Raw genomic sequence first — 22801 nt, forward strand, 5'->3', positions numbered from 1 at the left:
CCAAACTGCCAGAACCAAATTTGTTAAAACCCAGAAAAACAGTCAAAAGTTTACAGCAAACAAATGATTGAACCCAAAAGCGGGGGGGGGGGGGGGGGGGGGGGTGACCTAAAATGGTAGGAAAGCTTTGTGTTGTTTTTACTTATCTTCACAACACCCCTCCACAGCTGTGGCAGCCTTGAAGAATCATTTAGTTCAGGGCTTAAGAGTTTGTTGTGATAATTAACAGGACTTCACCTTGCAAAATAGCTGCTGAGTCAGGCTGGGAGATTAGCAGCTCAGAACCCAACAGTTTATGTAGCTCCTCCAGAAGAGATAGACTAACTGATGATGCTATGGAAAATCGGCCTCCGAGATTGTTGAGGCCTTTCTCAAATAATCCAAGCTATTTGTGGAAAACCTAAATGGAAAGTCTAAATGGAAAGTGCTTTGTCTGTATATTTTAAATAATACATATTTAACTTTTTTTCCCCATGTGAAAAAATAGGGTTAACAATGTTGGCATTTGGTTGGAATATTCATGCTTAAAAAGAAAATTATATTCATCATAATATATGAAACTAATTTTTTAAATGGCAATATTCAGTGCTGGTGAGGGTTTAGTAAAACTGGTATTCTCTTAGATTGATCACTGTATTTTAATTTTTAAAGGATTTTCTAAAGTAATTGTAGTATGTTTCAAGAGCTTTAAGATGCTCAATACTTTTATCCCATTTATCTTATTTTAGATAATTTATCCTCTATAAATAATTCATAAATCTACAGGCACAAAGTTGTCTTGACATTAATCATAATGACAAAACACTGGATGTGACCTAACATTTAATGGGGAAATGACTGGGTAAAGAATGACACAGCCACTATTCACATGGTGTCCCTTAAGTGTTTTTTGTTTTTTTTTTAAATATATCTTTATTGATTTCAGAGAGAGGAAGGAAGAGGGAGAGAGAGAGAGATAGAAACATCAATGATGAGAAAATCATTGATCGGCTGCCTCCTGCACACACCTTACTAGGGATCTGGCTCTCAACCCGGGCATGTACCCTGACCAGGAATCAAACCTTTATCTCCTGGATCCTAGGTCGATGCTCAATCGCTGAGCCACACCAGCTGGGTGCTTAAGTATTTTTAATAGTAGAGAACTTTACCTATATTATATTAAATAAAATAAATCACAATAAAAATTGTATTTCAATTGTGTATAGAAGAACAGACAAGTCAATGCATAAAGTGATGTTTATTGTTTCACTGTAGTGATAATATGGATGCTTTTCTTGTTTCCTACTTTTAAAATTTTAATGTTTTCAGATTATCTTTATAATTTAAAAATTATCTAGCATATCTATCTATCATCTATCTATCTATCATCTATCTATATCTATCTATCTATCTATCTATCTATCTATCTATCTATCTAATCTATCATCTATCATCTATCTATCATCATCTATCATCTATCTATATCTACATACCTACCTACCTATTTCTCTGTATCTGTCTATCATCTATCTGTCTTGCAAACAGAACATCTTTGTCCATATCTAAGAAATGGAGTGGAGGGATGAATGTCCTAATTGGAAAAGGTTCTGATATAAAGTGTTACTATAAAAAAATAAACCATAGGCATTTTGAGGCTACAGTCTCATACTCTTTCAGCATAGAATTATTGATGAACTTGAATGCATGGGTACCCTACCTTCAGCCTTCTAGTTTGGTGCTCTCAAGTTTCTCCAGACTTGTGCTAGGATAAGGCTCTCTAGTACTAGTCCATGGCAGGTTCATTTTATGTCACTGGGAAAAGGGAACAGGGAGTGTCAAAATTCCCCTGTGAATATTTTCCTTTACGTCTTATGGGCCTCAATCATTATTTCCATTGCCTAGTTTCCTCATGGATCTTGTTCTCTCCCAAGGTAAATAAAAATCCACATGCCAGGGCAGCACTTTGTTGAACTTCCCAAGACTAATACTGGAATGCCAGACAGGGCCATCCTTTCTGAAGGCCTGAGTCTTCAGAGAGATTAATGAAATTAATAAACTACAAGTTGCATACTTCCATATATTATAATTATTTTCAGCCTGCTTTCCAAAAAGAAAAAGAAAAAAAGAAAAAAAAAGGGACACAATAAACCTGGATGCAGAAATGGCCCAAAACATTCCTAAATCACACTGATGCCAAACTAAATTGGCATAGTTATTGTATTAATATTATGCAGCTAGTTTCTGATTCTTCTTCTTTGGTTTTTTTTTTTGTGTGTGTTTTGTTTTGTTTTGGCCAGAAACTTGCTGGAAAATTCATCCAAGATTAAATAGAGGGAAAATATTAGATAAAATATTAAATGGAGAAACAATAAAACTATTTTAGCTATAGTTATAATTCCTATAAATGATTCCTGAAGAAAACTTAGTACATATCAGTGTTGCATTAAAATGTCAACTCTGTATAGACACCCTTATCCAAAACTAATAGTTTATATTAAAAAATCCAAATCTAGATTTAAAAAAATGTTTTTTAATACTAAGACACTTAAAAAGACCAATGTAAAAATAAATAGATGTAGAATGAGAGTATGTTATGAAGGAGCTGTTAGATAGTCTTGACTTAGTATTATTCTGAAATGTGCACTGAATTCTATGTTTAAAGGCTGACTGGAGAACTTGGAAATTACTTAGAAAGCAACCACAAAGATGGAAAATGATTCAAGTGTTGGAAAAGAAGACCAATGAGGAGAGTGACACAGGACTGTTATTCATTTTCTTGACTAGTAAGCTAGATGGCTATTGAATAGATTTTTTGAGAGTATGAGAGCTTTTTATAAGGAGATGGTTGGCTACCTGCACTGAGCATAAAACAAGGGAAACAGGCCAAGTTTCAAGTATGAAAGCTTTGGTTAGACAGAGTAGTAGCATTTAAATGTCAAAATGAGATGCAGGTTGAGGTTGTGCACCCTTCTCTAGAGCCACAAAAAATTATCTTTGTGTGACATCCTCTTTAGATGGCTCTGCTTAAAGGTGAGGGATGAGCGATGTAAACTTTCACATCCCTTCTAGGCCTTAGATTCAGGTCCCTGGAGGAAGTCTTAGGGTCAGGATCTTAATGTAAACTCTGAAACCAAATTAGCTGAACTGCTAAAAGAAAAGCAATTATGATCAAGGTGAAATTGTAGCTCCAGACCCTTTTTAGAAAAAAAGACAACAAAGAAATTACCTAAAATAAAATTCATTATAAAAAAAGTTTAGACAAGGTTTGACAGGAAGGAAGTGGAAAAACAGATATTTTAAATAAAGAACAAAAGCCAGTGTTAAACTACAAATAGATACTTCTAATCAACTCATTTTTCCAAACACAGCTTTAGGAAACAACTTTGAAACAGGGAGAGTTTAGGTCAACCTGGACTTGGAGGCTGTATGCTCAGTGTTAGCAGAGGGCCACGTGTGTGTGTGGCTCCTCAGTCAGTCTTACCTGATTATCTCATTAGTCTCCAACTTTTCTGTATGAATTTTAATGTATAGTGAAAGGGTTGTAGTACTGGCAGGTCTGTCCCAAAATAGATTGTGAGTCAGTTATGAAGGAAGGATTCCAGGAACTAGAATTTAAGAGTGAAGTTTTAAAAAATTACATATGACTCAGTTCTAACACATTTTACATAGTATTGAGTACTTTCACTTCCTATAATTGCTTCTATGCTTTATCCTTAGAGTTTGTTGTTTCCATCAATAGCCCTAGATAAGTGATTTTAAATAGTCATTAAGAAATGACTAGTTGGGGGTAGCTTGCCAGCAACTCAAATATCTGAAATAGCCTTATCCTAGGCATTGAATGTTAAAGTTTTTTTTAGATAATTATATTAATTGCAGAAAAAAATGGTTCACTACCACTTGAGTTCCAATTCTCCCCTTCTCAAAAATCAGGAGGCTATTAACTCCCAAGTGCTAGTGGGATTCAGTTAGAAGCCACCACTGCTATTTTCAGCTTCCCTACACTTCCCACCAGCATTGCAGCTGAACAACAAAGCACCCACAGCAAGCATCCCAACACTGTTATTATATTATTTATAAACAAGTTCACTGTAGAGTGAATACATTCCACTGGTGGAATAAATTTTCATTGGCCTTATTTTCATAAAATAAACTCAATTTCATTTTTATATACTTTTTTAGGTAGGTGTTTTTCCAGTTTTGTTTTCTTCTAGCTTTTTTTTTTCCTGTTCTATTGCATAGTCTGACTCCACTGAAATAGCTGACCACCAAAACATTCTTCCCTCAAGCAAAGGTATACTGAAGGGAGTAAATAAGTTATGTGCTTGCGATTCTAAATGAGAATAAACTTGCCATTGAGAATAATATACTGTAAATAACTCATATAATTTACAAAATTTTATACCGGTAAAAGTGGGAATAAAAATCTCACTCCTATTATGATGGCTCCCTCAGTTTATGTGGCTTAATAACTTTTTTTAGAATATAATTGTTCTGGAGTCCAGAAATTTTTAAAAAGTGATTATGTATATCTCTGGGAAAGGACTGCTTTCCAGCTGGAAGGAGAATCTTTCTTCCATTCTTCCACTTTTTGCATAGAAAAGTAAATAACTGACTTCCTGCCTGAGCACACCTGGATTATTTCTCATGAGGGTAAGAAATGGGTTGATTTATGAATTAGCAAAGTGACTGACCTTAGGTCTTAGAGAACCATTGACTTTAGATGTAGGAAAGATCTTGAAAATCTGGTTTAACTTCTTCATAAATGACAAAAATTAGATTAAAACAAACAAACAAACTACCCCGGCTTCTGAGAGGCCTATTAGCATCAGGAGTGAGGTAAGACCCTTTCCAGCATTAATTACACTAACTGCTGTATAAAGAAAGGGGATTCTGGCAACTAACTCCTTCTCACATGGCAAAAATCCAGAACAGACCTGAAACCAAAGAAGCAGGGTTGAAAGCACTGACCTAAAAACTTAAAAAAAAAAAAATTAGGACTAAAGAGTATTAATTTTTTCACTTGATTCCCAAAGTCAGTCTTTTTTTTTTTTTACATTCCATCAAAACTTTCATGCATCAAAAGATGGTCCTGGGATACTAGCATGGAAATAATTAGTACTTTTAATTAGTACAACTGGGAAATAAGGCAGACAGGCCTTAATAAGGGTCTCCAATCTGGAGCACATTAAAGTAAAAACATTTTTTTCTAAAATCAAAGCACATCCTACTGATGAACACACAAAATGAGTTATTTTGCAAAATGGAAAGAGTATAATTGGATTCAGAACAAGTTCAATGTATTAAGAAAGGAGACGCCTTGGAACTCTGGGACCTGGGAATTAGACTGTCTCAGATGTTCACCAATACATTTCTAGAACACACAATTCATACAGAAAGGTTTTTAACTACTTAATCTCTAAATATCTTTAAATATTGCATAATGCCAATTTTGCAGATCAGAAATTAAAATGGAAAATTATCAAATATATTAAAAGCAAGCCAAACAACATATCTGAGTACCGTCTCACAGATCTGCAGTCACATTACTCCAGATCGACAGTAGCACACACATCTGGAATCCTGATGATCCCAGGAGCTTTAGGGCCTTTGGGGGACAGCCATCTGGTACAAAGGAAATCTGGACAAAGTGTCCCACCCAACAGAAAGAACCTCATTGTGCTGCTCTGAAAAGCAGTCGGCCCTACTTCCCTCTGATAACACATGTTTCTCAACTAGCAAGTGATCAAGAGAAATTCATGTGTACAGAGTGTTCACTAACAGACTTGAATCTATAACCTGGAAGAGAATTAGCCAGGAATATATTCTTGAAATGAATTCCTTTTTGAAAGGGCATACACAAATTCTATTACTTTTATCTAATCTTCTAGCAATTTCTGTTGATAATCTCAGTTTATGGGCTCCTCCAGGCTGCAGTTTTTTATTTGTAAAGTGAAGGGGTTAGGCTACATACATTTTGTGGCGCCTTCTAGTCCTAATATCCCATGAGTTTGGGGCTTTACAGAATATGTACTGGGCACCAAGAAGAAGGACTACTGAGGAGCAAGGAATTTGAAGCTGGTTCTGGGAGAGCATGTTGCTAGATGGCATCAGATCATTGGGGAGAAAGGCTGCACTCAGAACTGACCTCTCAAATGATTATAAATTTTATAATCTTGCTGGCAGGGGTCATCTTTGCTATAAGCTACCTGCAAACTATGCACAGCTTGTGGGATCCACCCCACATTAAACACACTGCAGGAATCTCCAGTAAATGGAGAGGGCTTACAGCTTCAGCAGATAACAGTGGTGTCTTCCATGATGAAGCAGCAGGGCAAGGAAAATGACTGGAGGGCGTGATGGAGGAGAAGGCAGTGACATTGAGTGTGATCAAAGGGCAGGAAGCCCTGCTCAAGAACAAACTGCAAAGTTTAAAATCTTGGAGAAAGAGCAGTTTAGAATAATTATAAGACCCAACAAATGGCTGTGCCTGTAAGTTGATGAAAAAGTGAAGCAAGGGAGATACAGTGGAGCTAATGAGTTCAAATAACTATCAAACAGGGAAAGATATTTTGGATCATTTAAATGTGGTTCTGGGTCTTGGTTCTTAATATCCTGCATATTCTTGGACTTGCTAAATAATGTATTTTCTTTATCAGCAAATTAGAAGTAATGATATCTCTTTCTTACAGTGGTTGTGGAGATTACATGAGATAATGCAAGTCAAGTGTTAAAGATACATACTGGTCCACAGTAGACATTCAAAATGATGTATTAGTTATCATTACTACTACTGTTTTTGTTATTAGCTGAATCATGAGTGTAAATATTGAATTTTCCCAGAATGATTTCTTGTGAAAGAGTAGAGAGGAAAATTATTGAATCACCAATGTGATTAAAAGATAGGAAGAAGTGTCTTGGTTGGAGCTTAGCAATGACAATAAAGGCTGTGGTTGAGTCAAGGTGATATTCCAAAGGCCAAGTTAGAGAGTACCTGCCAAGCTCTTGGCCTCCCGACATTTCTGCTTGAGGGTGCAGGAGAAGATGTCATCAGTAGTAGAAAGCCAAATATCAACTAAGGCAACAGTTTCCCAAAGATGTCCCTTGAAAAGAGCTTTTTGGTCCATTGTATCTGGGGAATGCTCAGGCCCTGTCTTCTTGGGGATTCACAGAGCACATTGCCCAAATGAAGGCTCTCAGAAGTCTAACCTGGCATTTTCAAAACACACTTGTCCAACACACTCCATTAATATATGGCACATGTTACAATCTTGCATGACAAGGTGAGAGGGCAGAGAGAGGGTTCTGGGGAAAAATTTGATAATTTAATGGAGTTTCCTGACAAAAGTCCCAGAGGATGTTGCATAAAGGGGAAGCAAGGGAATTAATGGTGTTGCTGAGGGAGAAGAGTTGACCAGAGATGAGTGGATTAAAATCAGGAGGGGGATGAAAGAGCTGAAGTGGTTGGGGGGCAGCTCCTCAGGAATTAGAGTCGAAGGTGAAGGGCAGTTTGAGGATGCGGTGGCAGTGGGATGCACTGTTGATCCAGATGTCTGTCCATTCCTATCAGTGTGGAAACAGAACTTTGAAATAAGGAAGAGTGAGGAAGATAGGTGGTCTGGGCCAATGGGGAAGCTATTTTGAACATGTGAAATTTACCCAATGTTGCTTTATAACCTTTCAAACATTTAGATTTTTTAAAAAATATATCTTTATTGATTTCAGAGAGAGGAAAGGCGAGGGAGAGAGAGAGAGAGAAACATCGATGATGAGAGTCGTTGGTCGAGCCCACAACCCGGGCATGTGTCCTGACCGGGAATTGAACCCCGATCGCCTGGATCCTAGGTCAATGCTCAACCCCTGAGCCATGCCTGGGCGGGCTAGAATTTTTTAAAATCTACAAATATTAATCTGTTCTCAAGTGGAGACTATATTATACATTGACAGTCTGAATAGGTATTTGAACTAGTGATTTAAAAACCTTAAAAAGATTCTTATGTCTTCCAAATAAAATACTTAAAGTGTTGTCATTGATAGGTTTCCCTATTTAGCTTTTGCCTTCTGGTATAAGAAATATAGAATCATGGATTAGCATGTGAATACTAAAGAATAGATTCCATCTTCAATGTACTAGTGATTAAGTTTTATTTCTAACTTGTCTGAATGAAAGCATACTAAAAGTAAATTCTAAAAGTATAACTGGGATAATTTATTATATATCAAGTTATAGCCTTGTTATTTTCATTGTAATTTATAGTTTTAAAGTAAAATCCTCTAAGAAATTCAATTGCTAGTGATTTTCTAATCTATATTTTCATTAACTCTGGACAAAGGAATTGTATTATCTGGCTTAGAAAGCTCAAGATACTGCTCATTAATACACAAATAATTGTTATTTATGTTTTTAAAACTCTATCGCATCTTTATCTTTATAGGTGAAGGAAAATTAAGTCTTGATGAGCTTAAAGTTGAAAATAATAAAATTGATTTTGAGAAAACTCTAAACAACAATAAAAATTCTAGGAGTTGTGGTTTAATTTATGTTTTAGGCCCTTGTAGTTTAGTCTTCCAGGCAGCAATTATCTCCCAGAATTAAAGATAGGAGATCTGAGATGCCTTGTCCTGAGATTTTATAGAGTCTGTCCTTCCAGAGGGCTGGGGAAGGGGTGCGTGTAAGGGCGTGGGGGCTGCAGTTCAATGGAACAAAATGCCAATGGAATTCTTTTTTTGTAAGAACATTTCAGTGAGGGTTGGGTAAATAATCTGTGTAGTTTTGTCAATAATAGGTATTCAGAAAAGATCTAACCTTTAGAATTAGGGTTGGGAATCTTAAAAATTTCGCCCTAGAGAAAGGTAAACTTGAAGACTTTTCCTCCAATTTTCAAACTGGGTTAGCCCAGGAGATTCAGAAAGGAGACATAATAACTGAGACTAGGAACAAGCTGACAAATACCTTGCCTAGCAAAAAGTTCACTTGTTTTACAGGTTACACTGACACAAGCGCACTTCATGTACTTGCTTTGCAATCTCTATTTCCTCTTTTAATTTCCTTTTTGCTGAACAAGAAGAGGCAAGACATAGGCTTATGATTAATGTGTTGTATCTGATGGACTCACATTACAAGATAAAAAGAAGCAGTAGGTTGCCTACACATAGTTCAGAATCAGCATATAATTTTCATTGTATAGCCCTCTGATTTCTTGTAGGCTTAGGAAACTGGGGTGAGGTTTGGGAGGGATGGAAGCAGAGACAAATGAAGTAAATGGTCACACACCCTCTCGTTTAAACCTCCCAGCAACCCTTTCAATTTGTATTATTGCCCATTTTATAGATGGGGAAACTAAAGGATACAGATGGTAAGTGTCAGAGCTGGGCTCTGAACTGAGATCTGACACCAAAACCATGCTTGATACATATGTGGGCCAGTGATAATTTTTTTCACTATCGGGTTTTATCAAGTAGCACTCTCAGAGACAAGATGGGCTGACCAGAGTGTTCTGGGGGTCTTGTTCTTACCGCCCCTCCATACCCCAGTGCTTGAACTCCCTCCCTGCCCCCCCCATACAGTTAGTTACCCATGACAGGATAAATTATTAACTGTTTTGAGATATTTTTGTACTGTAGAGTTGAGGAAGGGGAAGTAAGTAATGTGTTCCAGAGCACGTGGGAAAACCCCTCTTTTGATGAAACATCCTCTGTGTTAACTGTGAAGCTTGGATTTCCCCAGAGTGAGGTTAGGGTACCACGCTGCTGCTAGTCACGTGGTCTCGGTTCAAAGTCACATCTGTGGCCTTTTGTAAAATTTACCTATAGATGGCCCACACAGAGCCACAAACATAAAACCCCAAATGTCATTCACTTCTGAGACACTCAACAGAAAGAAATCACACTGTTTTTATGAATTAAGTGCATGTATATGCCATGAGGAGGAAATGAACCCTATTAGCTTAAATTTGCACACCCTTTCAATAATTGTGGTGGCTAAGGTTAATAATACAGTTATTTGTGTCTGGATGTGAATGTAACCTGACTGATTGGGAAAGCAGGTGCCAGATTGATGCGCCATGCCTGAGACCCATGAGACATTTCACTGATTTCGAAGCTGTCTTTACCATGAAAATGAAAGACAGAGCCAACTCTGTGTCATACAATTTATATCATTCACCGAAATGATAGATAATTTCAGCCTGTGCATTTGCAAAATAGCCTATGCCATTTTTGCTTTAAACATCTTTTGTACTTGGTGGTTCTGACTCGGCTAAATAAATATTATCATCCACAATAAGCATTACCACCAATCCACTCTGAGACCTCATGAGAGTACATACAGCTTTTAGACTTAATCCATGAAATACAGCCTACGACTTCTGCTTGTGTCTTGATAAACAGTTGCGTTCTCGCAGCTGTTATGATTTCAATTATGAAGAAAATTGGAACTTTTGCATTCTCTGGTGGCTAAAAATCACTCAAGGAAAACACTTCTTCAAATTCTGTTATTTCTTTTTTTCATTTGTATCACAAGCCATGAGTCTGACTAGCGTGGTGGATTAGAACATTGTGCTAAAATGCCAAGGCTTCTTGTTCAAGTTCAGGGAAGGTCAGTTAGATTAACCCTCCAAGTCTATTGAAAATTTGTTCTGTTAGTCTTTCATGAGATCGGTCAAGAGAGTATAAACAGAGCAGTACAAATTCAGTCTTTAATGCTAGGAAACACACTGAACATTGATACAGGGTGAATAATGTCATCTCCCACACAAAGACTCATGGCATCCATGTAGAAGCATTTAAGAAACATCTGCTCTCCTCCACATTTTACAGCTATGTAAATATACTCAATCCTAACAGAGAGAACTCTCTGACTGACTCAGGTAGGCACTGGCTCTCCAAGAGATTTATAGCCGTAATCACTTTTGTATCCCACCCAAAGTGTTTCTTCCCTCTTCTCCTTGTTCCCTCTCCTTCCCAACTACTGCCTCTTTAAAGCTAAACAATTCTTCCACATCCTAATTTTACCTTTTTCTCTTCAGTCACTAAACAATGGTAAACTTGGCAAATGACAAAGTTTGTTCATGGTTTCCAACTTCTCTTTTTTCCTCCATCTCAGTAATGAGAGCTCTTCAGTTAATGTTATCCTTGCCCAAATCTAGAATCCTTGTTTCTCTTTGCAAAACAAGAATTAAGCTTATTGCATTAAATCTCAAGCCATAAACCTTAATCCAAAACCATAAATCTCCAATGGAAGAATTTCTGGAATTTGGCCCTCTCCTATCCATTCCTTATGCCTAATGATAGCACTGTTGTGGCTGAAACATTTCAATGCATCTTTGTTTCCAGAGGATAGCATATGAATTACTTAAATGCCTTGTCAAAAGCCTTAATGATCTGAACACTTGTTTCTCAGTTCAGCTTCAGTTTCCTTGCTTGGAATTTACTGTCACTTTAGTCCTGAGACCTTTGATTATTTGTCCCATCTGCCTGAGCTTCTCTTCCCCACCTTTCCCTACTTCACTAAGTGATTCAACCTTCACTTCTTAGTTTCCTATTCTGCTGAAGGCTTCATTGACCCCAAAATATGGGCCCCTCTTTTGTGTAGTCTGCACCTTCCCCTGTGGTAGCATGTGGTAGCATGTGCCAGTGTATGATAATTGCCTGCTACCTTGTCAGTATCTCCCCTCTTGGAAGTGCTGAGTGGGACATTTACTGCCTTACTTATCATAGAAACCAGTTGAGAGAACAAACCCAGGATCCATGGTGGGCTGGGTGGGGATTTGGCAGTTTGATGTCCCTGTCACCATTTTCTGCAGGTGGTCACTACCTGAAAGGTCTGCCTGATATCAGATTGCTTGTTTTAAAAATATCTCAGTGTTGCCGATACATGCAATTCTTTTTTTTCCCCATTTCTTTTTATAGTATCACCAAGTTGATGCACTTAACATTTTCTGTCAGTGAGGACTCATGACCCCTGCTCCCTGTGTTACATACCAAGGGAGACACCTGTCTGCTTCTTATCTAACCAGGCCAGAGGTGGTAAATTCTTGCATTTTTCCCTCAAGTAGAAATCTAGGTGAATCTTTTGAAATGGGCATTTTATTTTATATTTTTAAAGCTATACTTATTTATTTTTAAAATTATTTTTATTTTTTGATTTTAGAAAGAGAGAGGGAAGGAGGGAGTGAAGGAGGGAAGCGAGAGAGAGAAACATCGATTTAAGTGAAATAATCATTTTAAAATCAACTCAACAGGAAAACAACCTACCAAGGTGAAAGGGAAGAAGGCATTGAGAATAGAATTGTGTATTTATAGTTACCAAGGCTGATGAACATTGGAAAAATAAACTATAATTATAGATAGCAAGCTATGGAGCTTGGCTTGACTTCAAAGGGAGTTTTAATACGTTCTTTTACCAATGTCTGCTATTCAAGGTCAGTAAGAGGAGCTTAATCCTCTGATGAAATACAGCTGAGTTCTGTGGCATTGGTGGACTTCTGCTGGTCATGGTGAGTCTCTCAAGAGATGATGTCACCCAAATTGAGCTTTGCTAGAATCTTGCCTAGAAATAGAGTGATTGATTTACTAGCTCACAAAGACAAGACGCTCTAACATCAGTGACAAGTGGAAATAGAATGATTTATTTATCCTGAACACCAGGGACAAATGTGTATCTTGGAGCATTTAGGTGTTTTTCCAAGGTGCTCTCTGTAAGCGAAATGAGCAAGAAGCAATTTACTCTATGTGAAAAGGAAATATCAAGGAGATAGGAAGCACTTTTACTCCTTTGTCTCAAGGGGATTTATAAAAAGGTCCCCAAAAGCAAATTTTAGAATTAAGTTATACTGTTTTAAGAAATAATCATAAAATTTTTTCTCAAATTCTTTATGTTTTTGTTTACCTTGTTCTTTACAGAGTAGTTGACACCCTAGGGATGCTACTTAATAATGCAATCATTTCAATGAGCAATCCAAGGAAATAGATATAATCAAAACTTTGAGAAAAAGAGAAATAATGTCAAAAAGTCAAATGACATATGATTAAACTTTGTTTTATTCCTTAAATTCTGTTCTTGCTTGTAAATTTTTAGTAGTTTGTAAAAATTCTTCTTTTAAAAATTTCAAAGTCTCAAAACTACTAAGAAGGGATATTATTTTAGTGGAAAATAGCCATATGGCTTCTGGGAAGCACTATACTAAAAGGCATAAGTTTAATTAGAAGCAGGAAAGATTTGGTTACGTATAAGAGCCAATGAAATATACTCCAACCCAAGGGTAAGTGTAACCACAGGTTTGAGATTTCCAGGAGACGACAAGGAGCAACTTGCTTGGAATATTTTATGTCCTAAATAGCCTGGATGGAGTCCCTTGTCGCTTTCCAGACTTATTGCCTGGGAAGGAGGCATACTGGTGGGATGTAACTCATAGGAGAGCTTAGGTAATAAAAAATAAAGTGAACTATGAGTGCAGACACAAACTCTGACTCTAAAATTTAATTTTTGTGATTTGAATCACGTGTTTAAATACAGCAGAAGGGTTTGCCAAGTTGTGGATAAAACAATCCTTTGGTCAGTGCCTGTAGGGGAGAGAGCGACCTGGAGTCCATGCTCTCTCCTCCTGTGCCCTGCATCCTGGCAGAACTCCATTCCAGATTCCAGGCCCTTGCCTCTGGAAGAGAAGGGAGTGTTGAATCGGATGGAGGGGGCCTCCTGGCACTAAGAGGCCTGGAAACGGGCTGGAAATGTGGAAATACTCCTGGAAGAGGAGCCAGCTTCCTGGTTACCAAGCTGTCTGGCCAGATAAAATGTGCATGTGGCACAGACACAAACCCATAATCACCCAGGACCTGGCATTCTTTCACACGCAACCCTTATGCTGGCAACAGGACCTTTCTGGGGGAAGAGAGTGTGCTTATTTCAGCTTTAAGCTAACATAGACATTCCCTCTCTAACAGTACAAAATGCAGGCCTGGTTCATTTTTGAGTAAGACTCAGACTGGGGGGGAAAAATCTGTCACAGATAGGATTGAAAGAGAATTTAAATCTACATTGAAACAATTCATTTAAGTTGACAAAATAAATGCAAAATTCCAACAGATAAAGAGGCAAGAACAAAACAAAACAAGTCCCATTAGAAATTACAAGTAGCGAATTAAAAAAATTTCTTAACTTTGTTGGTAATCAAAGAAATGCATATCAGATCACTTAATTAAATTAACAAAAATTAAAACATTCCCCTACCTTCAAGGGATGAAGTGCTAGTGTAGTAGGTTTATTTAGATAATGCTGGTGGCATTTTTATTGATTTGACTCTAAATTAGTTTCAAAAGTGTTTTAGCAAGAACCATAATTATCTTTAAACTCTACTACACTACTGGGAATTTATACTAAGGTTAAATTTATCCTAAGGTTATTCAAACTGATGGGAAAAAAATCACTAGCAGCCTTCTCAAAAAGAGAAAAAAAATTAATAAAATGAAACTGCTACCAGTAGGTATATGGTTGCATAAAATGATATCAATTTGGTGCAATGTTAACCATAATGGTAATTAAATATATGTTACAACATACAAAAGTTTCCAATAAACATTAAGTGAAAAAAGGCAGCTTCAATAGCGTATCTACACTATGACAACAATTGTGTACAAAATAAGTGCACCTAGGGAAAAACAAAAAGGCTGCAAAAAAACAAAAACAGTTGGTAGGTAAAGAAAATGGAATTATTTATTTCTAATCATCTCAATATGCCATTATAATAATTCCACCTCCTAGCCAAAGACAATTACTTGAATTGATGAAAGCTACTTAGGAAATTTCAAATTACTATAGAGCAAAGGAAAAAAATATTGAAAATCTGAGAGGCCAGTAGAGTTTCCTCTATTCTACATACCCCTACCTGAAACAGACATCTTTTTAAATGCTGCCTTTCCAAGTTTTTCTGTGTAAAACTTTTTTTTTTTCTAATTCTGCCTCAGTATTAGAATAATAATATGCAGATAAATAATGGCAAGAGTAATTATAGGGATTTTCACTACCCTAAAAGGGCAACTTACTAAGTCATTTTTAATGTTTCCCAAGATATATTTTCCAGGTAGAGTTCTTTATTTAATCAGGAAAGCTTGGAAATGTAATGAATAATCACTGCTTAGGCTGATTTACTTGCTTTAAGTCTTTTCAGATTTTAGCACCCTTAGATGTTTTCGCCAATTAATCCTACTTCAAATGCTACTTAGAGTTATTTTTTTAAGAGCTGCCACATGACCCCTCTCACTTGGTCCCCACCCTCTCTCATCAGCCAGGTGAGATGGGCAGCACTGTTATTCTTCACAAGACGCAGGTGAGCCCCAGAGATCAAGTAGCGAGTGTGAGGTGACATGACCCGCCAGGGCAGAGCTGGGTGCAGAACCCAGGCTTTGCTCTGGGTAGAATGTCACCCCCTCCACCACATTCGAGGTACGCAGAACAAAAGAAAACGGCATTTTCTTATCCTTTCTTTAGTAGTCTAATCTTTCACTTTATGTAATGGTGCTTTCTCAGTGATTGCATGGCTTAAAATTTGGTGCAGAACAAGGACGACTGTGGGTGATAAGCTTAGAAATCAGCAGACGTCCCCCAGAGACCCTAACGTGTCATGTCAAAAGCAGAAAACTGGGGGAAGAGGGCAATTTGAAGCAATATTATTTTATTCCCTATAGCCTTCATAAAAAACATTTTTACTATGTAAATGGAAAGAAACCAGATATCTATAAAGCCATCTGGCTGATTTAAGTATATATTTTATAGCCTCTTCTTCAGAAAGATCAGGAAAATTCAAGACAATATGAAAGCAAGTCAGTATGGAAACTATTCCTCAGCTGACCACTTTACCACCGAGCTTCCTGAGCTTCAAAGGCGCAGCTCAACACTTTTGAGAGGAGCTAGAAATGTCACCGCGCACCTCCTTGGGCTGTGGGGCCCCCCGGGCGGAGGTGTGGCACCTGAAACACAGCCAGGGGTGGGAGGCAGGCTCCCTCCCGAACCGTGTGCGTAGGGCTCGAGGAAAAGAGCCTTCTACTATTGTCTTGGGTGATTTGCTGAGGAGGAAGAAGAGGCAGTGACCTTGCATTTAATCATGTCAAAGGCTCCATGTTAACCTCTCTGTTTGCAGGAATGCGGTTAATAGCTTCTCCAGGGTGGACGGCCCCTTCCAGAGATCTGGCTTACTGGGCCTTCCCATCGCTTCCCCGGCCTGGGCGCTGGCCGCTGACTCAGCACCTCTGGAGCTGCCTTGCACTGAATGACAGCGAAGCGGAGGAAACCCCCAGTCAGCCAAATCTATCCCATATGAGACGGCAAATCTTAATGAGAATCAGGCGGCCTCTGGAATGCATGTGATTTACAGCCAGCGTGGGCTGCCGAGTGTTCTTAGTCTCTCCTTTTCATGTTAAAAAAATTTGCATGAAGAGAATTTCAATTTGAGCTAACAAAGGCAGAGAGAAAGAGAGCACACAACGCTGTACATGTACCTAAGGCCCTGCGAGAAGATAGGAAAACAAACACGTTAGATTTTTCTCTAAAGAGCGTTGTTGTTTTTTAATTTTTAAAACTGATTTTTAGAGAGAGGAGGGAGCAGGAGAGAGAGAAAGAAACACTGATGGGAGAGCAAGACAGCGACCCGCTGCCTCCTGCATGCCCCCTACGTGGCATCAAGCCCGAAGCCCAGGCCTGTGCCCTGACCAGGAAGCAGCGACCTTTTGGTGCACAGAATGACGCGCAACCAGCTGAGCCACACTGGCCAGGGCAGACAGGTGAGGTTAATGACTGCCAGGAGCTTAGGGAATGAATTCACATGCACACAAACATGCACAGGACACGGCAAAATAACCGACAGAAAGAAGTATAAGCAAGTGCTGTGAGAGCACAAATATTGCGTGTTTTCCATTTTCTTCTAGGAGCCTTGCTTTGTGGTGATGGAATGGTCTCGTGGTGTGAAACCATCTTCATGATGGTGTTTGACTTTCTACCAGTAGGACTGAGTTGTAACTACTCATTTTCTACTAGTTAGTCTCCTGGTGGGCTTTCCCCAACCCGTAGGTAATATATGAATATGCTCTTGAAAAATTCAACCAATATGGACAAAGCTAAAGTCCGTCTTGACTACTCTGTCCCACCTCAACACCTCTCAGTTTTAATGACTTTAACGGTGGTAATCACCACTTCAGTTTGAGGTACATACTTCCAGATCTTTTTATTTGTGTTCACACACATACACCAAAGACGTGATACACAGACACGGAGAGAGAAACATAAAGTCTTAAAAGTATAAACACGATAATGCTAGATACATATTAATTTTTAACTGCTTTCCTAATGTAATATACCTTGGGATATGTCAGTACATACAAATCTCATTTTTAGTGAGATTCCATCATATGAATCTACCATAATTAATAATCCCCAGATTGTTATCCACATAGTATGAATTAATTTGAGTATGCCATAATTCCACAGTATTCCATAGTATGAATAATTAATAATTCCCTATGAGTTACAGTTTTGTTACCCATGGATGTTACCTTTTTTTTTTACCATCTCCAGTATTGCAACAGATACCATTGTACCTGTCCACATTATCACATAAACAAGTACGGAGACACAGATTATAAGGTATGAGATTTTAAGGTTTTAAATAGAAAAACATTGCCAAAAAAACTCTTCCACCAACAGTGTTTTGGCCCATAGATTTACCAATAGACCCTTTGACAATTTGATGGATTAAAAACAAATGGGATTTCATTGTTTCAATTTACGTTTTCCTGGTGGTGATGTAAGCACTTAAAATAGTTTTTAATTTCCTTTTTTAATTTTCTATGTAAGTGCAGAGTTATTAGGAAGGGTGTTTGTGTATTCCAGGTGGATGGATTGTCTGGGGAGGGCAGTTGGCTCCTATATTGTTGTTAGCTTCTAATTTTATCAATTGTAATCAGCTAGTGTGGGCTGTGTGATTTCTGTATTTTGGAATTTGATGAGATATTCTTTGTGATCTAATTCTTGGTCAGTTTTTGTAAGTGTTCCATGCGTCCTTAAAAGAATGTGTATTCTTTTTTTTATTAGATACAAATCTCCACATAAATCATATTTAGTCAATTGTTCTATTAAAATTCTCTACCCTTACATATTTTCAGTCTTCTTGAATTGGCAATTTCTGGAAGAATTATGATAAACACTTCCCTCTATGACATAAATTTGCCAATTTTTCTTTGTATTTCTATAAGCTGTTGTTTTCAAGATTTCCAAGTTATGTCATTAAGTGCATAGAGGTTTGTGAATGCTTTATCTTCTTATCTTCTTAGTAGATATCTCGTCAATGTGAAATATTCCTCTTTGTTCGTTTCAAATTTTTTTTGTCTTACACAGTATATTGTCTGAAATTTACATTGCTAAGACTACTGTCCTTTTATCAGGCCTTGCCAGGGACATTTTTATTTTCCACCTTACTGGGCCCTTGTGGATATGTAAGCTTGCAGTGTCCCCATTTGCTGCAGCCGTTCTTTGATGTGATCATTTTGGACTATGGTCTCCTCATCAATCTCAGAATCCTACCAGACAGTCTTAATTATTCCTTACCCACACAAGGGCATACTTTGTTTTTTAGCACTATTATAAATTAAAATATAGTGTGTGTATGCGAGTGTGTGTGTGTTCTATCATTTAAGGCAGGAAGGAGAGATGACATTATATGTTCGGGCTGTCACCTTGATCCAATCCTATGCTTTGCTTAACAGATTTCCTTCCCCGCTCCAACTCTAAAGCACTCCCCTCCTCTCATTCTTACTTGGGTGGTCTGGATAGTGTAGGTGCTGTGAGGGATATGGTATAGAACAGAGTTCGTGAATGTGTTTAGTTGGCATGCACCCACTGAAAAACTACTTTGTTTCTCGTGTCTTTATGGCCTAAAAGTTAATTTCAGAGTGAAATGCTACAACTTGAGTTGCACTAGTATGCATTATTCAGAAGCAGCTTATCATTTTTCCATCTAATTTCCAGAAAGGTCTGTTTAATTTACACACAGTTCATATTAGACAGTACTACGAGTGACATACCAATATCACTATTCTTCTGGGTAATGTATTGGCAATATGTATATCCTAGGTTCTTCCATGGGTGAACCATGTTTGAAGACCACTAACTAAGCTATTGGCAAGGTGTGGCACAAGCTAACTACAATGTAACTCAATGATTTTTGGCCATGAAAGGTAGCATTTAGAATGTACTATTTTTAAAGTCAAGTAGCATTTAGAATGTACTATTTTTAAAGTCAGGGGGAAAAATTCCACAATTACTGGAAAAGTACTAGCATTTTATTTGCTTTCTTATTTAAATCATTCTCACCTCATTTTCTATGTTTTATCTTTACATATCAAATATAGATGTGTATATTTGTATACATAATATGTACAAATATATTTGTACCCTTACAAATGTGTAATCTTATTTTCATTTAAGGTTATCAACTTCCAACTCTAGGATTTCAGACTAAAAAGGACTTTAGAGTTCATTAGGTTAGGCCTATCATATGATGTTTGAAAGGTTTCATGACTTTATCAAGTTCATATATTGACCTTGTGGCAGAGCTGGACCCAGAATGTTGCCTGAGTCCAACATATGTTTACAAGATTTAAAAAATCCCATCTCGTCTGAAAATTACTAAAAAAACCCAAAAACCCTCCTGGATAGGAACTGGATGGCAAGCATGAATAACCTATTTTCACAGGAGGGAACATTGAGAGGAAAGGATGAATTAATGACTTTCTTAAAATAATCCACATCAGGAGTTATCAAGGGAACAGGTTGGAGTTTTTGCTACCAGGCCTCCTTATCTAACAGTCTCTCCATCATCTCATTATACAACTCCACTTTCTAAAAGGAGAGAGGCGCCTTCTCAAGGAAATAGTTCATGGTTTAATCCCTAAACTAACACAATATATAGATTCACTTTGAAATTGTTAAAATAGAACCATCTCCTTGATTTGTGGTGACCTTAAGAAAAAAAATCCAGCACAGCCAGACCCAAGTAATCCATTGTAAACTGGAGAATGATTCACCTGCTATCCCAGATAAAGCAAAAGAATGAATCACAGTGATGCTTTAAATTCCTTCTAGCTCTTTGTTTATTGTTTTCTCTTGTGTGGAATTCCATTTATTTAATCTATGCCCAGCTACTAACAAAGGGGGCATGTAATAGGCCCTTAAGTAAACATTTAGTCCTAAGCATTTCTGCTCTGTACAGGACCTGCAGAGCCGTCTCTCTGCTTCTAAGTCATGAATAGTTCTTTAGACTCTAAAGAGTTGGCAAACTCTTTTAGACTCTAAGAGTCTAAGAGTCTGCAAACTATGGCTGGTCGGCCAGCCACATGTTTTTGTAAATAAAAGTTTTATTAGAACACAACCAGGCCCATTCATTTGTGTATTACCTGTGGCTGCTTTTCCTACAAGGACAGAGATGAATGTAAGTGACAGAGACTGTATGGCTTGCAAAGCCTAAAATATTTCCTATCTGGCCCTTTACAGAAAAAGTTTGCCAATCCTTGCCTTTAGAATCTATTTATTGCCTTTTATGGCCAACCTGGCATTGAGCCAGTGTGTAGCTGAACAATAAATGCACATGACAAATGTTCATCAATCAGCAAAGTGATTGGCTAGTCATGGAAGTCTAATTTCATGTTATAGATTCACAGACTTAGCTAAGGTATAATTCAGCAATATAGTTTATATTTGCATGACACTTTATAGACTATGAACTATTTAATATGCATTATCTTATTTGATCTTTCCATTAACCCTAAAAAGTAGGGTTATTTCATGAAGGAACAGATTTGAGACAGTGGATATTCCAGGGTTAAAAGGGACTCAGATTCAAGGGTTTATAATCTTTTCTTTTAGCAGCTAAAATGATTTCTTTGTCTCTGGAACACACCATTTTATAAAAAGGAGACAGGGAGCTATTAATGTTTATCATCTTATGATGCACTGATTTAAAATAACATATTGGGAGATCACTTACAATTAATTCTACTTTATAATAACATGTTTTATCTTCTTAATATTGTGTTTTTATGTCAATAAGATGGGAATAAAAATAACAAACATTTAATATAATGGTTTAAAAAGTCAAAATAATTATGAGCCTAATAGAGTTACAAGTTAAAAATACAACTGTAAATTTTTAAAATCTTAGAACTTGCAAGTTAAGACAGTTATCTGGCCTTCTTGGATTAGCAATATTAAAAGACAAAAACTAAACTCTTGGAGTAGCAGAGGAAAATAAGTTTTAGTAAAAATATGAGTATATATTAAAAACATAGGTATATACAGGAAAAAACAGTGAAAGGTTGATAGTGCTCTGTTATGGATCAAATCACTTTGAGTTAAATGTTTCAGTGGAAGCTGCAAACCTGTAGATGACTGTTGTGACATATTTCTTGCATTATACAAAAATTGATCTCTGTGTGAGCAAACAACTAATGAAACTTTCTAATGGACCAAAACATTGCTGTATCAGTCTTGTAACAGCATAAAATAGTACAACATACTATGTGATTCCAACTATATGGCAATTGGAAAAGGCAAAACTATGAAAACAGTAAAAAAGACCAGTTGTTACCAGGGATTGTGGGGCGAAAGTGATAAATAGGTGGAACATAATAAGATTTCTTAGGGCAGTGACACTATACTCTGTATATGCTCTAATGATAGATAACGCCATTATAAATTGGTCCAAAGCCACAGAATATACAACACCAAGAGTGAACCCTAATGTAAACTATAGACTCTGAGTGAAGATGTGTCAATGTAGGTTCATTAATTGTAACACATACACCACTCTGGTGAGGGCTCTGTTGATAGTGGGGGAGCCTGTGCACTCGTGGGGGCAGAGGGTGTACAGGAAATCTCCATACCTTCCTCTTAATTTTGTTGTGGACCTAAAACTGCTCTAAGAAAATAAAATACATTAAAAAAATTAGTACAATGGGCTAACAAAAGCCACAATTCTATATTCTCCCCTGAAGCTTGGTGAAAGTACATTAAAAAAGTATTTTTTTGGCAAACTACGACATAAATGCAAGAAAAACAAAGGCCTGGAATCCTTTTAGGAGAGTGGATCCAGAGCAAAAGTAAACTTACTTCACAGGCGGGCTGAGTTTCCCATGAACACGATCCCTTCTCCTGAGGGAGAACCCCTCTTTGGAAAGCATGGTCCCCCAGGCACGTCTGACACAAGGCAGGCTCAAAGTCAGGCTCCCCGGGTGGGATGTGCAGCACCGCGGGGCCCGTGTACTTCAGGCTAGGACTCTGGCGCTTGTCCACACTGACCATTGGGCTCTTGATCCACCTTCGAACCTACAACGTGCAAAAGAGAAGAATAAACACATGCACCTGACCTCCTCTGATGGTTAGTGGGCCTTCAGTGGCCAATACGGTGCATGGATATCCACGGAAGGAGAATTCCATCTCACGACTTCCCCGTCATGCTGACCGAGGACTTTCCAGGAGTGTATGCTTTTTGGCTGGTTGTTTCATCTCGGTAAGTCTGTCTCTCCATCTATAAAATTGGGGCAATAGTATTTCCTTCCAGGTCGTTATGAAGATTTTACAATATTTTCAAATGTCCAAGTGCTTTGCCTGGCGCACAGTGTTCAGTAGACGATGACTCTTTTACTTTGACTCTCAGGGTTATCATTACGCTGATAGAATGATAGTTCATAAATCTCTAAGGGGGATTACTAGTTATTCTAACTAGGGAAAGTATTAACCTTATAGCTTAGGATCTAATTGCTGCTAAATAAATTAACATATATT

At 37.6% G+C, this 22801-nt stretch overlaps 1 protein-coding gene across 1 annotated transcript in view; it reads right to left on the reverse strand.

The window, feature by feature from the left end:
• SGK1 (serum/glucocorticoid regulated kinase 1) overlaps window positions 1-22801 on the reverse strand; it is a 92920-nt gene that overhangs the window by 37089 nt on the left and 33030 nt on the right. The window contains exon 2 of the mRNA XM_016204941.2: window positions 22127-22342. Within this exon, the coding sequence (XP_016060427.1) occupies window positions 22127-22342 (216 nt within the window). The remainder of the gene's footprint in view (window positions 1-22126; window positions 22343-22801) is intronic.

This window comes from Miniopterus natalensis, chromosome 5, assembly GCF_054644295.1.
Source record: "Miniopterus natalensis isolate mMinNat1 chromosome 5, mMinNat1.hap1, whole genome shotgun sequence".
Lineage (NCBI taxonomy): Eukaryota > Metazoa > Chordata > Mammalia > Chiroptera > Miniopteridae > Miniopterus > Miniopterus natalensis.